A 17,210-nucleotide genomic window follows, 5' to 3' on the forward strand; every position below is an offset into this window, starting at 1 on the left:
GCCCCCACTGCCCTCTGGTGTCCTCTCCCCCCTCCCTCCTCCCTCCCCGCTGGACTCACCTCGAAGCCCCCACTGCCCTCTAGTGTCCCCTCCCCCCTGGACTCACCTCGAGTCGCCCACTGCCCTCTGGTGTCCCCTCCCCTCCCCTCCTCCCTGGACTCACCTCGAAGCCCCCACTGCCCTTTGGTGTCCCCTCCCCTCCCCTCCCCTCCCCTCCCGCACCTCGAAGCCCCCACTGCCCTCTGGTGTCCACTCCCCCCTGGACTCACCTCGAAGCCCCCACTGCCCTTTGGTGTCCCCTCCCCTCCCCTCCCCTCCCCTCCCGCACCTCGAAGCCCCCACTGCCCTCTGGTGTCCACTCCCCCCTGGACTCACCTCGAAGCCCCCACTGCCCTCTGGTGTCCCTCCCCCCTGGGCTCACCTCGAAGCCCCCACTGCCCTCTGGTGTCCCTCCCCCCTGGACTCACCTCGAAGCCCCCACTGCCCGCTGGTGTCCCCTCCCCCCTGGACTCACCTCGAAGCCCCCACTGCCCTCTGGTGTCCCCTCCCCTCCCCTCCCCCCTGGACTCACCTTGAAGCCCCCACTGCCCTCTGGTGTCCCCTCCCCCCTGGACTCACCTCCCCTCTAAACTGCCTCTGCTCTCTTCTGTAACTCCCGAACAGATCCACTTCCGGGTGACAGGAGGCAGCGGCAGCTCCGAGCGGAGGTTGTTTAAAGCATCTCTGTTTTCTGAGACAAATGGCTGCTTCCGGGTCAGCACCGGCAGAGTCTCCCCTTTACTGGACGCTAATTGCTCCTTAGGCCGGAGAGTTGAATAGTGTCCGGGTCACCGGGGGCAGAGACAGCACCAGCAGTGGAGGCGGAATGAAGCCTCCTGTCAGGATAACATAAGCCCCGCTCCGCACTCTCACCAGTGTCTGCTTCCGGGTCAGCGGGGGCAGAGTCAGCAGCAGCAGCCCCCTCTCTTCCAGTGAGCCCTGGCTGCAGGCACCTTATTAAAATGATGAGTGATCAGGATCTTATATAAAAGATAAATATTTAATGAATAGCTTAAGAAAGGCACAGCACGACTGAAGCATAGAAAATCTAGAGGCAAACAGTCAAACATAGAATCTGGAACACCAGATGTAAGATGCTGGCACGCATCACAGAATCCAGAGCACAGTATAATAGAAACAAAAGAAAGAAAAGCATATACAGAATATAACACATTTCACCCCTTAACAGAAGAAGCTTAATCCAAAAATCTACTAGGTACATTCCTAGGTCTAACACTAGCCTTAACTCTAGAGGCAACAGAAAGATGTTCAGATTGAGTCTGATGCAGAGGACGCCCAGCAAAACCCATAACGGAACTCTCCTGGTCACAAACAGAATCAGAAAAACAAGAATCAGAACCAGTCACACTCCTGCAATCATTGCCACACCTAGCCACTCTGCAAACATTCCATACTCTACCATCCTGAGTAGCTACACTGTTTTTAAAAACTCTAACCACCTTGACAGGAGGAAAGAATTTTGAAAAACCCTTGACTAAAAACCCAGGCTTCTTGATACGCACCCGCTCTCCTACCACAAAATTAGGAATTTTAGCTTTCATATTGGAGTCAAAAGATGTCTTCATTTTTTCCTGACTAATCTCAACACGTTTTGCAACAGACTGAAGATCAACCCTAGAGTCATTCCCGTTAATTTTCTTGATCCACCAGGGACAAATATGGGAAGAAGGGTCCCTACCTTTAAGGAGCTTAAAGGACTCACACCAGTAACGGAATGAGGCGTAATACGGTAAGTCCACAGTCTCTTTCTCACTACATCCAACCAATCATCACCAGAAGTATGTACACCAGCAATACAATCTTTAAGAACACAATTAAATCGCTCAACTTGACCATTTTCTCTAGGCTCATACAAAGAAGTAGTGTAATGCTTAATGTTGCAACCCTTGAGAAAGTCTTCCACTTCAACAGAAACCAGTTGTGTGCCATTGTCAGACACAAAAGTCTCCGGGAAACCCTCTCTAGCAAAAACCTCTTTTAAGAAACCAATAACAACCAAAGAGGAGACACCACTCACAAACTTCACTTCAGGCCACTTTGAGTGATAATCTACTAGAACAAGAGCATAGTGAGCACAAAAAGGAAGATGTTTGAAAGGCCCAGAAATATCAAAAGCAACCTTTTGCCAAGCAAAGTCAGGCCAACTAACTGGCTTCAAAGGAGCAGAAGACAAATGTAGCATCTTGTCACTGCTAATACATTCAGGGCAGTCCCTAACCAACCTGTCCACCATTTTATCCACCCCAGGCCACCAAAAAATTTCCCTGACAAGACGTTTCATAGTGGACATACCAATGTGTCCCTGATGTGAAAGAGACAAAATCTTTTTTTGCAAAACATAAGGAGGAATCAGTTTGCCCGCTTTAAATAACAGACCAGAAAAAGCTTCAATTTCAGAGGAAACTTGAGAATATGGAGCCAAATCTGCAGAAACAGACCTACTACCTGGCCAACCATTACTAACAAAATTCAAAATTTGCTGACAAATAACATCCTTGCTCAACTCATCTAACCACTGCTCTTCACTTAAACCTAAAAATTCCTGAGAAAGACAATCACTAACCGAGGCAATGACATCTACATCCTCTTCAACACAAGCCACATTCTCATCATTACAAGGCAGTCTAGACAAAAAATCAGCCGTAACATTGCTTTTACCAGGCACATAAATAATTTCAAAATCATACTCCTGTAGACGTGAAGTCAAACGTGCAATTCTGGCAGTCGAGTTCCACCCACCACCAGGAGACAAGATTCCAACCAAAGGTTTATGATCTGTACGTAAAGTGAAGCGGCTACCCCACACAAAGTTCCTAAAAAACGTGCAATTCTGGCAGTCGAGTTCCACCCACCACCAGGAGACAAGATTCCAACCAAAGGTTTATGATCTGTACGTAAAGTGAAGCGGCTACCCCACACAAAGTTCCTAAAATGTTCCACTGCCCAAATGCAAGCAAGCAGCTCTTTCTCAATGACAGAGTATCTTCTCTCTGTAGAAGATAGAGTCCTAGAGGCAAACGCCACACACCATTCCTCTTTTCCTGCACTCTGGCTCAAAACAGCTCCAATACCATACAAGCTGGCATCCACCGTAATAATGCATTTTTTATTTATACAAAAGGACTTCAACGTGGGAGCACTAACAATGTCACTCTTAATCTGTTTAAAAGCTAACTCCTGTCTCTCAGTCCAAGCAAATTTCACTGAGCTTCTAGTAAGCTCCCTAAGAGGCTCCATCTCGTTTGCAAAATTATAGATGAACTTACTATAATATTCGCAAAGGCCCGCAAAAGAAAGAAGCTTCTCTTTACTGCCAGGAGCAGGAGCTTTCATGATAGCATCAACAAGATTCTTTTTCGGAACCACCCCATCACCAGAAAGCGAATGACCAAGATAATCCACACTCTTGCAGAAAACTTGCATTTGCTAGCTTTAATGGTCAACCCAAACTTTTCTAATTTACCACACACCTCCTTGAGATGGTTATGATGATCTGAAACATTCTTCGAAAACACTAAGATATCGTCCTGAAAGCATTTGACAAAAACAGCAAGATCCTTAAAGATGTGGTACATGGCTCTTTGGAATACGGACGCTGCCGAAGCCAAACCAAATGGCATCCTTTTGAACTGAAAAAGACCATGAGGTGTAATAAAAGCTGTAAATTGTCTAGAATCCTCAGTGAGCTGTATCTGGTGATATGCAGACCTAAGATCCAGGGTGGAAAAAACACAGGCCCCATCCAACATGCACAACATTTCATTTATATTAGGAAGTGGGTGACAATCCGTAACCAAACACTTATTGAGAGCTCTCAAATCCACACATAGCCTAATAGATTTATCAGGTTTAATTGCTAAAACTATGGGGGAAACCCACTCAGATGACTCAACCTCCTCAATTATATTCTCCTTTACCATTGAATCTAATAAAATCCTCAGCTCATCTCTAATACTGATTGGAACACCTCTGAGTTTTTGCTTTACAGGTACAGTGTTAGGCTTGACCTTAATCTTGTGTTTAAAATCATTCAATTTACCTATTTCATCAGAAAAAACTTTAGGAAAATCCATAGCAATTTGAGCAGACATAACAGATGTATCAGCCTCCCCATCAGTTAGTGCAAGAACAGAAACAGGATCCTTCAACCTTGGATTCAAGGTTACACCTAACTTTGCCTGTTCTCGCCAGCCCAAGACATTCACACCCTTACAAGCAATGTACATCTTGATCAAAGCAGAATTATTCTTAATAGAGATGAGGACTTCCTTAAACCCAATGAAATTAATGGGAGATTCAAAAAAGGCACAGCACGACTGAAGCATAGAAAATCTAGAGGCAAACAGTCATACATAGAATCTGGAACACCAGATGTAAGATGCTGGCACGCATCACAGAATCCAGAGCGCAGTATAATAGAAACAAAAGAAAGAAAAGCATATACAGAATATAACACACCTTCACTTACAGCCGACAACCTAAGGAGTGTGAATGACCTCACACCCAGTCCTGCCAAGTATCACGCATCAGACGTGACACTAACGCATTTCAGTGTGGTACTCCGCATTACCGCACTGAAATGCATTGACAAGCATACCCATGTGGCTCAGCTGAGCTGTAACTGTCACTGAAAGTGCTCCCTAAAACTATGAAATGCTGCAGAGCGGCGCCGCCTGTGGTGTGCGTGCTGCTCCTGCAGCCAGCTCGGGGCTCCCAGCAGTGTTAAGACTGCTGCCAGGGTCACTCTCATACTCTCATTCAACTGTAAAAAAAAAATGTAAATTACGTGCTTATATAGCGCACGACTACCCGGAGGCATCTCGGCGCTTGCTTAGGGAACCCGTCCTGGTATTCCCCTGCGAGATAACCCAACAGGGCATCCGCAGGGTGAAAGCCAGGCATCCTGCCGCGAGGGGCCGTCGTGGAGATTAAGCAAGCTATTGCCCAGAGCTGCAGAGTGTGAACTCATGAAGTAGTGTGGCTCACTGGTTAGAGGCGGCAGACCCGAGAGCAGAGGACGGCCCGGGACCAGGGTTCGAATCCCGGCGCGGCAGGTTTCTGGACCAGGGTCAGCGGACTCGATAATTCTCTCGCCTCGGTGCCCACTCTGATCAGCGATCACACTCGGCAACTCTGGGCATTAGCTTGCCTCATCTTCACTAACGGCCCTACCAGACCGCCGGGGATGCCTGGTCTCACCCTGGAGATACCCATTAAGGGACCATCTCTCAGGGAAGCCAGGAAGGGTTTCGCAGCGGTCGAAGCGCCTTGGGACCCTCCGGGTAAGTAGTGCGCTATATAAATGCCTATACATTTACATTACATACATACATACAAGTAGGCACCAAAGCGAGAATTATCAAGTCCATGGACATATTGACTCAAGACCCTGCCGAGTCGGGAATTGAAGCCTGGTCCCAGGCTGACCCTCTGCTTCAGGGTATGCCTCCTCTAACCAGTGAGCCACACTTCTCCATTGTGCTACAATGTAGCACAATGTATTGCGATTCCCGGCGGGGCACGGCTTCCATTGCCTGTCAAACTGACGTCATCGAGGTAGTGTGTCCAATGACTGGCTGTCATTGGACGGCTCCTCCGCTCGGGACTCACAGGAGTCCGGACCGTCTGGATTATTTATCACCGGAGGCAGGGCTGGGCGGCAAAACCGAATTGCCATGGCTCTAGGTGTTTTACGGCCTGAGCCTGCTGCAACCAGCCTCGCAGAGTAGAGTCGCTGCCTGCAAGTATGGAGTTCCACCCACCACAGCTTCGAGGCCGGACTGAATTTCATCTGCGGCCCAAGTAGGTACTATGTCTGTGTGTGGTAATTGCAAATACCGACACCGGTTGACTCTAGGCTCTGTGGTCACCACTTTAATTCCCAAAGCAGATTTTATTTCTGCGCCAGCCCTCATATTAGACGAAGGTAAATTAACTCACCCGACCCCCACAGGTACCCAGCAGAACGGAAGCCTCTCCGAGATGCAAACGGCCATTGCAGCCCCTGCCTCGTGACCAGGGCCCAGCCTCTAGTGCTTCCCTCGTAAGTCACTGCCTGTCTGTTTATGTAAAGGCCGAAGTCGGCCTCAGGGAAGTCCGAGGCCTGTTGGCCCTGAGAGCCCATTGATGCCTGTACATTTTTACGGTTTAGTCCTTTCGAGCAGATAATTGGGGTTTAAATTGAGCACAAAAGTAGTGACATATTTGGTCTCAATATGATTTGTGGGTGATGTTGACACATTCACATGATATACTATACGCTGCACATGGTTTTATTTTTATCACTGAACATGTTTAAGAATCATTTATGGTTGCTGATGGGTTGTTTTTAATTTAAAGTTACCACTGACGAAGGGCTTGTTGCCCGAAATGCTTTGGGAGAATATTTGTATTGCTAACCGAGATGAAATGTGATCTACCCTGCTGCTGTAAAAAGCCTGGATGGGCAATCCTTAAGCATTAAAAGTTTGGAATCATTTTGCCTCTGTGTGAACTTTGTATCATGGAAAACTACTGGAATTAAAATGGATAGTAAAAAGGATTACAGGAATAAATATTGGACTGTTTTTTGCAACTGTTGCCTACATGGCTGTATGGCTTGAAACTGGAGCAACGAGGCACCAGGCACTTTTTGAATTTCATATTTGTGCTAGTGGGACAGAGCATGCGTCAAGCCTGCATGCAAAAAATGACAAAAATCTCATCATCACACAGAAAAGAGTTGAACATATGGAAGGGAAGGTGTGCAGTCTACCTCTCGTTCTGATATTTTCCTACTTTAGCCATTTGGTGCCTGCTGCCTGTCTCTTTTCACGTATCTGGGGTGGGTGACAAATGGGGTTTGTGTATTCCCCTTAGACAGCCACACACAATGGGAGCTTAGGTGTGACTTGATGGCCATCCTGGGAGATGGGAGGGTGGAGCTGCACAAAGCCTCACTTAAACCTGATTAGGCTGGGTTCTGACACCATACAAAGGGCTGCATAATCCTCTGTAGTGAGTCTGGAGCTAGGGAAGGAATGGCAGGACCTCTGTGCGCTCAAAAGGCTTGCTCGGAAGTCCCTCCCACTGCAAAGGCCCAACTGGGTATAAGTACTAGACCTCTGACACCACCTACTCAGTAAGAAGAAACCCTGCCGTGCAGCTGAAGGGCTGCCACACTGCTGGACTGATACTTTGATGGATTCCTTTCTCGCTGTGCTGTCCTGCTGCCTATTATTTACCTGCCTGGGTGAGAAGGACTAAGCCTGCATCACTTGAACTCAGAGTGACTCCAAGGTCTAGCTGGGTGGCCTGCTGAAATGAAGTTTCTTGGACAAAAAAGACTTCCAGCCACCGTGCTCCTGCACCTGGCATCTGCCATCTCAGAGCCTACCCAGCCAAGTGCTGCCACCCCAGTCGAGGACCCTTAGGAAGTGGGCATAAGGTGTTTGTTCCAGCGGCCAAACGCATCCTCTATGCGGGAGCAGAACCAACGCATTGTCGCTGTTGCATGGAAGAGAACCGGCGCATGACCACTACTGCGTGAGTTAGAACCAATGCAGCAGACTGGCGGTGTTGCATCTTGGGACTAGTGAGTCATCGCTTTCGAAACCGCCACTGTGCACCGCTTTTCCTGATGCCAGATCCTTGCATCCCTCGTTGACCGCAGCCTCGACGAGGCTACAGGACCGCATCACAGCTTCATCCCTCATCGGAACAAACGCATCCTGACACTGCCCTTCTTATTGTAAGCCCTCTTCTCATCAGCACCACAACAGGACCTAGCACCGCAACATCAATGCAACACGTAACTTACACATCGCTTCAACTGCAAAACGTATCTGTCTTTCAGATGCAATGCTCCGCAACCAGGATTTAAAGGTACTTTGGTTCACAGGCCTAACTAGGTCCTTGTAGCTGGCCTGCGCACAATCGTGGTCGGCCTGAACTTTTGAGTTTGTTCCAGTCCGGCACAACCAGATATTCTAGGTTGGCATTTCTTACTTTTCAGCACTATTTTAAAGTTTATTCTTTACAAATAAATAACTACATTTCTACTTATTGGATCTTTGTCGAATTGGTCTTGTTTTATTTATTAAATTCAGTTTGATCTTTATTAACTGATGTGGCATCTTTTTGTGTGGTGTTTCAAGTGGTTTACTGTATGAATTGTTGCACAAATACTTAACACATTGCCTTTAACTTAAGACTGACTGCTCTATGGCAAGCTAACAGAGGGTGGGCAAAGGTTAATTTAGTGTTTGCCTGACATTTACCCTGACCAGGATTGTGGATGCTGTTTGACTAAGGTTTACACCCAGTCAACCAAGAACCCCATTTCTAACAGGATGGCAACAAGTTTATTTAGACAGTCAGAGGGGAAGAGAATGTACTGGTCACTTACATTGAAGCTGACATCTTTCACCTATGTGAGGAGCTTGGACTAGAGAGGGTGACTCCTTAGATTCCAGGCAACAAACCTGCAGCGAGCAGCCGAATGCCAAACATTCAAACCGGGAATGCCTTTTCAGAACACTATTGTAGGAACTGGGGTCACCAGTTCCACGGGGGGTAGCTTGGCGCGAGCAGGCAGGCACCTGAAAGCTTAGGTGTAAAGTGACCATACAGCACACACATCCACTGAGGGCGGAAACGCATGCAATGACTGACACCACACCAGTAAGTTTGAGTAAAAATCATGTAGCTTTTATCTAGATCAAGGTTCAGGGTGATCAATAATCAAGGCATCAATATCTCATCAAGTATTTCATCAAGGGAGTGAAGGGAGCAGTTCAATTATCAATGTAGCATATCACAATAACCATTTCATTAAAGGAATAGCATTTCATCACTTAGCAATACACATTTCATCGAGTCAGGAATCAGCATGTCATTAAACAAGAGCAAAACATTTCATGAGGCTGGAGTAAAACAACTCAGTAATCTGAAGTAAACCCTTCAGTAATCACTTTGCACAGAAATAAACACTTCCTCATGCCAGGGTAAACATCTCCTTAATCAAGAAGAAACATTTCATTGTGAATAACCATTTTAGCAGGAAATCATAACCATTTCATTACTCCGCACTAAATATTTAATTAGGCACTAATACGCAAGGCATTAGGCCAGGGTGGTGATTTCAGTAGGCAAGGATAAACCATACATCCAGCTAAAATGAGCATTTCAGGGATCCATGGTACCCCATGCATAAAGCAACAGTGTTGGGCATTCAGCTTTACCCCAGGCAGGGGTTAACTCAACTAATAGGGCAGTCCCTGAATCCTCTTCGAGGGTTCCTCAGTCAACACAGGGCTCCTGCTCAGTTCCAGAAACCTTGCAGGCACCACAGGGGCCAACAGGGCCCAACAATAGTCTCCAGCGGGGAGGAGCGATCTTGGGGCCTCCCCGGGGGTTTACCTTTCTTCTTCGGCCCCCTCAGGGCCCTTGCGGAGGTTTCAGCATGCCGGCAGAGGGAGGGGGGCTCACACTGACTCTGGAGCCCCCGCGCCGGTATTTCCAGCCGGGGCGGTGTGCAGGCCGCTCAGGGGAGGCCCGCACACTCTAGCTCTCTTCTCGTGGGTCTTGCCGGCTGGGAGGAGGGCCCGGCTTCTCTCAGGGCCCTCCCGTGAGTGGTGAGCTGGTCGGGGGTAGGCCCTCGCTGAGGCGCTCCCGCAGGCGCCATAGGCAGGGCGGCCTGCGGGGGCGCGGCAGCAGTGCCCAATCACAGTGCGACGGGGGCGGAGTCTCTTCCGACGCCCCCGTCACGTGAGTCGGGCAGGGGCTTCAAGCTTCGTCGGGCCTAGTGCAGCCCAGTGTCAAGAGTCTGCGGCCCTCTCCTGGCTCCCGGGGGCCGCCGAGCGGGTGATGAGGTCGGCGCTTCAGGGCCGGCTGTGGCTGTGTCCGGCATCTGCTGCCCTGGTGAGGCGGCAAGGGCCGTAACGGTGAGTGGGGCCGCTAGCGCTTCTCAGGCATAGCGCGGGGAGTTGCAGGGCTCCGAGGCCCACCACAGCGCGGTGCAGGCAGCTGGCTGGTGATCATACCGCCACAAGAGGCACAGTGCTCGCGCTTCAGTGGCAACGGGATGCAGGGAGCCAGCGCTTCCCCAGGGCACAGAGGGGAGTGCTGGGGGGGTGCACCATTCGGTTGAGCAGGACAATCAGTCCAGATGGCCAGGCAGTTCAGGAGGCTAGCGCTAGGAAGGATGAGCGCTTAGCAGTACAGGCCGTGGCTGTGTCCGGCATCTGCTGCCCTGGTGAGGCGGCAAGGGCCGTAACGGTGAGTGGGGCCGCTAGCGCTTCTCAGGCATAGCGCGGGGAGTTGCAGGGCTCCGAGGCCCACCACAGCGCGGTGCAGGCAGCTGGCTGGTGATCATACCGCCACAAGAGGCACAGTGCTCGCGCTTCAGTGGCAACGGGATGCAGGGAGCCAGCGCTTCCCCAGGGCACAGAGGGGAGTGCTGGGGGGGTGCACCATTCGGTTGAGCAGGACAATCAGTCCAGATGGCCAGGCAGTTCAGGAGGCTAGCGCTAGGAAGGATGAGCGCTTAGCAGTACAGGCCGTTTAGCCAGGGGGAGTTAGGCACGACAGCGCAGGGGTCCAGGTGAAGTCAGAGGGGTATAGGAGTAGCACAGCCCGGTACCTGGTTGATCCCCAGTAGTCCTGGGCCAGGCCGTAGTCCTTCTTGGCGCTTGTTGGTTCCTGCGCCCTTAGGAGACAGTTTCTTGAGGGGGGGTTGAGTTGAAGGCTGATGACAGGATACTCTCAGCAGGTCACTGCAGGTGGTCCCTGGGTTCACCTCCCGCCGGGCCCGATCAGTGGGCTAATTCAGTGTTCCTCACACAGCTTGGAAGGCAGCACCTCAGCCCTGTCACTCCCAGTGGTATAGGTTCTTGACTAGGCCCTACCGCCTAAGTCTCCTGCGTAGGTTCCCCCAGGTCAGTGGTGCCCCAACTGACTAAAAAGTTTCCCTCCTTCCTTTATATATCAATCAACAATGCTTTATTTTGATATAAAATATCATAGAAGCATTTTTACAATTTAAACCACATTTCATAATAAATACCTTAAACGAAAAAATTTCATCTAAAAATCATTTTTACAATGATGTGTTAAAAAATGTATTAAACTATAACATCTTTGATGAGGTTTAGAATAGTTCATTATACAAATTCATCATTTAGCCTTCAGTCTTATCAACCAAGCCCAGCTTAAAAATGTTGCCACCCCGCAGGCCAAGGTTGTACTGGCATCAGCATGGAGTATTCTAAGAGCAACAGAATGGTTCCTAGTCTCAAGCTGTAGGCATACAGGTTTAAAGCCACTACAGTCTATGTTTGGTGTAAGCTGGGCATACAAAAAAAAGGTGAGGAATATTTTCAGTAACACCTACACAATTTGGGCACTCCGAGGGCGTTTGGTGCGGGCTTCCATTTACTTGTACGATCACGAAGAGGAAGGGTACCCATTCTAAACTGGATAAAGAGAGCCCTGTCTCTCGGCTTCTGGATGAAATCTAGATAAGGCTCTAGACGAGGCACTTGCTTGTGCTGATGAAATGCGTCAGTCAGCCTGCCCAGATTAGGGTCCCTATGTTCCTGTTTATCAACCCATGCCCAAAAGGCTCTCTTGGTTTCTGCCTTGGTCATCGCAACCCCAGACTCCCATGTAGTTTTGAGGCCAGAATCCAGAAGGAGCTTTTTTACATTTACTAGCCAGCCAATCTTGTGGGATCCTTGAAGGTTCATTGCCTCTCTTAGGCCGTCGGTATATCTGGCTAGCTCTGGGGTGCGCCATAGCCGAGCCCAGTATAAAAGAGGTCACAACATAATTAGGTCCTTGATTGAACGATGCCCCAAATCACTCAGAAGTGGCTTAGTTGGAGTGCCCCTAGGGAGCGAAACAAGCTCCCTAAAAAACTTGTTTTCTGTAGTGACTAGCACGTCTACACAACCAAAACCCCAGAGTTTGGCTCCATATAAGGCACAGCATACAGCCTTTGCAGCATAGATTTCCAAGACAGGGGCAATGGGCCTAGTGTTTGAGGCACGATGTTCCCACCCTAACACCCCCACTACCCGCTTATGATTTAAACCCATTTTATCAATCTGTGGCTGCCATTTGAACTTGTCGGAGATTCTAATTCCCAAGTAGTCAAACTCTTTGACACGTTCTAGAGGCACCCCATCAAGAACCAGCATGGATTTAGTCGATCTGCTAGGATTAAAATAAAGAAGCTTCGTTTTGGAAGTGTTAACGACTAAGCCCCTCGTTTTACAAAACAGGCAGAAACGATCCAGCAGCTTCTGTAATCCTGCAGGAGTTTGTGATACTAGCAATGTATCGTCCGCAAAGAGTAAGGCGGGGACTTTGTCACCCGCCAAAACTGGAGCGTCAGCGTTAATTTCAAGCAAAAAGGAAACTACCCCATTCACGAAAAGCGTGAATAGGGTAGGCGCCAATACGCATCCCTGACGGACACCTCTATTTACAGGGATTTTATCTGTTTTTTGTTCCTGCGTACCCCATCTAATGCGGGCATAATTTCCATCATGCAAGCGTGCCAGGAGGTTCAAGATAGGTAGGGGAAACCCCATCTCCTGCAAGACCAGCCATGGCCGGTCTCGGTGGACCAAGTCAAAGGCGGTCTTTAGATCGATAAATGCTAAATAAAGACCGCCCTTGGCTATGGTAACCACCTTCCAGTGTAAAAGTGCCATCCTAAATACCTGGTCTATAGTGCTTGTACAAGCCCTGAAGCCTGACTAGCAGACATATAAGACTTATTGGCCGATAGTTGGCCGGGTCCCCCCTGGACCCTTTCTTGTAAATAGGAATTACTTCGGCCCCTTTCCAGGAGTTTGGAACCGGGGATCCTTCCAGCAGAGCATTAATAAGGAATACAAAATAAGTGGCCCATTCCTCAGCATTAGCCCGGAATAAGTCACCCGGTATACCATCTTGTCCCAGGGCTTTAGCAGGTACAATCTTATTTATAGCAGCCTAGAGGGCCCTGATCTACCGCTAGCCTCATCTCCTACATATAGTTTCCTAAAGTGTTCAAACCACTCCCAATCAGTTATATGGTTAGGAATTTGGTCTGAGTCACGACCATTGGATCTTCTCACCAAAGCCCAAAAAAGCTTGCCGTTCTTGGACTGGCTCGCTTCCTTTAGGCTGTCCCAATGTGATTCTTCCCATATCCTCTTCGCCTCTATGATAGCTCGCCTATACTGTAATCTCGCCAACAGAACCTCAACAGAATTATTGGATTTGATGGCAAGTATCAAACCGTTTTTTTTTCATTCTACGGTCTTTGTCAAACCACTTCTCAACTGGCTTGCCGCTCGTAGGGCACTTTTTCATGGATGAAGGCTCTACAAATAGAGAGCCAATCATGTCTATTGTATCAACATGAATTGATTCCACAGCTGGGGGCCCAACCTCATTCTTACAGGCTGCAGAAAGCCTAAGAGTCTGATCTCTTATGATTTCCGCTAAGGTTCTTAATCTTTGAACATTCAAAACGAATTTTGGCCATTTAAGGAACCTGTTGCAATTAGATGGTATGATTGCCTTTGTTAACATCCTAGGTCTAGTAATGGGAGTGGGATCCTTCTTTTCCCACATTTCCGTCATTGTAAGGGATAAGGGGTTATGATCACTGTCCATAGATGGTATAATGATCATGTCATTCACGAACTTCCAGGACCTCTTGTCCACCAATATGTAATCAATTCTACTCTGACAAGAAACCCCGTTATATGTGGAGAAGTGAGGCTCACTGGTTAGAGGAGGCAGACCCGGACGCTGAGATCAGACCCGGGACCAGGGTTCAATTCCCGATGCGGCATGGTCTTGAGCCCAAAATGTCCACGGACTCGGTAATTCTCGCTTCGGTGCCTACTCGAATCACAGGTTCACACTCTGCAACTCTGGGCAATAGCTTGCTTAATCTCCACTACGGCCCCCTGCAGCGGGATGCCTGGCTTTCACCTTGGGGATACCCAGTAGGGGCTATCTCACAGGGAAAAACCAGGACGGGTTCCCAATGCAAAGCGCTTTGAGACCTGGCGGTGATATTGCGCTATATAAAAACCTGTCCATCCATCCATGTATTTTCTCCCATTACATCAGAGGACGTACGTCCATTAACCACTCTTAGCCCAAATCCCAACATTAGGGCATTCAATTGAATGACCACCGGCGACCATTTCTTCACTGGCATAAATTCCCAAAATATCATCTGCTGCCAAAGGTTCAAATGAACAATTTAGGTCGCCGCCGACCAGAACAAAGGAATCTGATGGAAAAGAGAGAAGCACTTCAGAGAGAATGGAAATAGTTGAAGATTTAGCCCCCCCCTCCCTTGGGTGCCTCTAGCATAGATATTAAAGAGTTCCCAGGTGTTATTGCCCTTCAAGCCCTTAATGGAGAGTCTCGTTAGATCTGGTGTTGGACAGAGATGGTGGGTAATCTTACAATTAACAGCTGCCTTGACCCAAACCATGAGCCTCCAGATGGGCGTCCTCGACCAGAGGAAGTAGCTGGTAAATGGAAGCAAGAGTAACCAGGCTTATACAAAGGTTCCGGGCTCCATGTTTCCTGGAATAAACACAAATCATAACCATCAATAAAAGTATTCCAGTCCGGTAATGAGAGCTTATTACATAAACCCGCTACATTCCATGAAACAAGTTTAAAATTACCAGTTGAACCATCACAGGGGGTTAGGGTGCCTTGAAATAAATCAGGACCCCAGCCAATCGAATTATTGTCCCTCAAGGATACAGGAACAGAAATTGATAATTCTGGACCAGGAGACTGGAGCGGTCCAGGAGGACTAGCAATACAGCTACCAGGGGGAGAAATAAAGCTAGTTAGTGCCTCTTCATGAGCCTGAAGTCAGTCAACGGCCTTCAGACTACTGAACCAGTTTTGAATAGGAGTTTGGCTCGAAACTGGCAAAGACTCGGGCCAGCCCCCATGGATCAGCCCCCTCCCATTCCGCTGTACAAGTGTCCACCCATCCGATACTGATGCAAAGTGACCAGGGGGGTAAAAATAGAACAGAGGGAGAGAACGAATAGAAATTCCTGGGCTAGAGTGTCTCCAGTTACAAATATACTCAACTGTCCTTGGGTCTTTAAAGTTAACTAGCACACAATCCCCCCTTATATCCTTGGCCAGATGTCCCACCCAGGACACCCCCGCATCATAAGTATTTTGCTCACTATATGTATTGGCAGCGGTCTATTTTTATTTAGCCAATAGGCAACCTTATTCCTCAGGGCCGTGGGAGATTCATCTTTATGCTTACTCAGTTCGGGAACCCCGCTAAAACTACCAGGTAAGGGCTTACTTCCGGGGGCAGGTTAATGTTAATTTCCCCCCTGGAAGCCTGGGCTTTAGGAACCCCGCCACCCTCATTCGGTTGAATGGGATTATATTGGCATGATTTATTAACAGCAGGCGTGGCTGGAACCTTACAAGGAGGTCAGCTGTGGGCTGTGGAGCTGCAATCGTGGCTGGCGAGACCCTCAAATCTATAGGGGCATTTTCCCCTCTGGTTTTAATTAGCGGTAGAGCAACCCTAGGTGTGTTTCCCTTTTTTAAGATATCAACACTTCCCTTAGAGTCAAGCTCGATCTTGTTTAGATGCTTTTCAATCTTGGTTAGTCTATCCTCTACTGGACGGAGAAGGAGTCTAATTACGTCATCCGGGGATCCTCCACCTCCACCCTTTCACCTTGAGTTTTCCCCCTGCTTTCAGCCTGGGGTACCGTTCTAATGGGTATTGGGTCGTCTATAGGTGAGGCTATAATTTCTGGGGCATCCACAACTGCCTGCTCCCTTGTGGTAGTGGTTGCTCTAGTGTTTTTTGGCACCTTCCCTTTCTTCCCTCCTTTGTCACTGGCCAGCCCTTGCTTATACTTAGGAATAGCCCCTTGGCGTCTCTCATGTAGTTGCCTGATATTATGCTCCTTCACTGGGCTAGCCATAGAGGGAAGCTTGTGGGGAGATAATAGTAGCGATTCCGAGACCGTAGACTGATCCCCAAAGGAGACATGGTCTACATCATGAGATGCTAGAGGTGTATTTGGGGATTCTATGATCGCTAGTGCACCTATACCACTACTTTGTCCTTTTGTTCAGGGGTCCGTGCGTTGGCAATATGCCCCATGGATGATCTTCTAGCGATAGCTAAATCCTGTAAGACTTGTCGTTCCATCAACGTGATCCCCTTGTCTATTACAGAATTGACCCTGGTAATGAACTTGTCCATTGTTCCTGTGAGGTTTACATTGTCCGCCCTACTTCTAGCCTCCTTCGAAGCCATGGTAAAACAGGTATGTCAATAAGGCAAAATGAGTACTTACAAATCAAAGGTCCCGCAACAAGATTGAAAGAGGGGTGGCCCGTCCCGTCCTTGATCGGGATGAAACGGGCCCGCCCTTGGCGCGACCCGCGCGCGATCCCGCGACGCGGGGGCTCTCCTCTCTTATGTAGCGCCTCCGGGCGCAGTGTAGGCGGTGGCGGCTTCCGCCGCTGAGGCTCCTGGTCGTTGTGGTCCCCTCACTCCTCGCTGAGCTGATGAGGAAAGTGCAGCAGCGGAAGGGAGACCGGCAGCGGCACAGCGGGACACCAACAAAGGACTCCGCAATCAGTATTGCCCCCGAAATGCAATTAACAGAGGCCAGGTCAGGTGACCACACTCTAAGGCGGCAAAAGCAGATCCCGCCCCTATTCTAGAAGGTTCCAGGAGCTTCCCCACTCTAGCTATGGGAGAAAAAGGCGGGCTGGTGTTGCAACAATGTTTGGGGTCCCAGCCAGATCCTGGCAACTAGGGTGCTACTGAAAAGACCACTCCGCAGTAGCAGGGGCCTGTGGCAGCCATATTGGGAGAAGAGAGCACCTGCACCTTAGCATTGATTAGCAATGGGAAGGCGCCCGGAGACTTAAGGCCAACAAAAAAAAGAGGTGGGAAAAATGAGGCAAGGGCAAAACAAACAGGGAAAGACCATCCTAGGGCTGACAGGTCTAACAACTATCATATGCTTTGCAGTTTTCCCATTTCTGTGCTCCACATTTTATTCAAGCATGCATTCATTCATAGATTATTTCACTACAAATACAGGTTTTTGTGCAACTGAATTCATATGCCAATTTGT

General features: G+C 48.8%; 1 protein-coding gene across 1 annotated transcript in view; it reads left to right on the forward strand.

The window, feature by feature from the left end:
* Positions 1 to 17,210, forward strand: part of LOC147737822 (uncharacterized) — a 56,182-nt gene that overhangs the window by 16,029 nt on the left and 22,943 nt on the right. The window contains exon 2 of the mRNA XM_086924980.1: positions 16,297 to 16,388. Within this exon, the coding sequence (XP_086781106.1) occupies positions 16,297 to 16,388 (92 nt within the window). The remainder of the gene's footprint in view (positions 1 to 16,296; positions 16,389 to 17,210) is intronic.

Source organism: Lissotriton vulgaris, chromosome 1_1 (genome assembly GCF_964263255.1).
Source record: "Lissotriton vulgaris chromosome 1_1, aLisVul1.2, whole genome shotgun sequence".
Classification (NCBI taxonomy): domain Eukaryota; kingdom Metazoa; phylum Chordata; class Amphibia; order Caudata; family Salamandridae; genus Lissotriton; species Lissotriton vulgaris.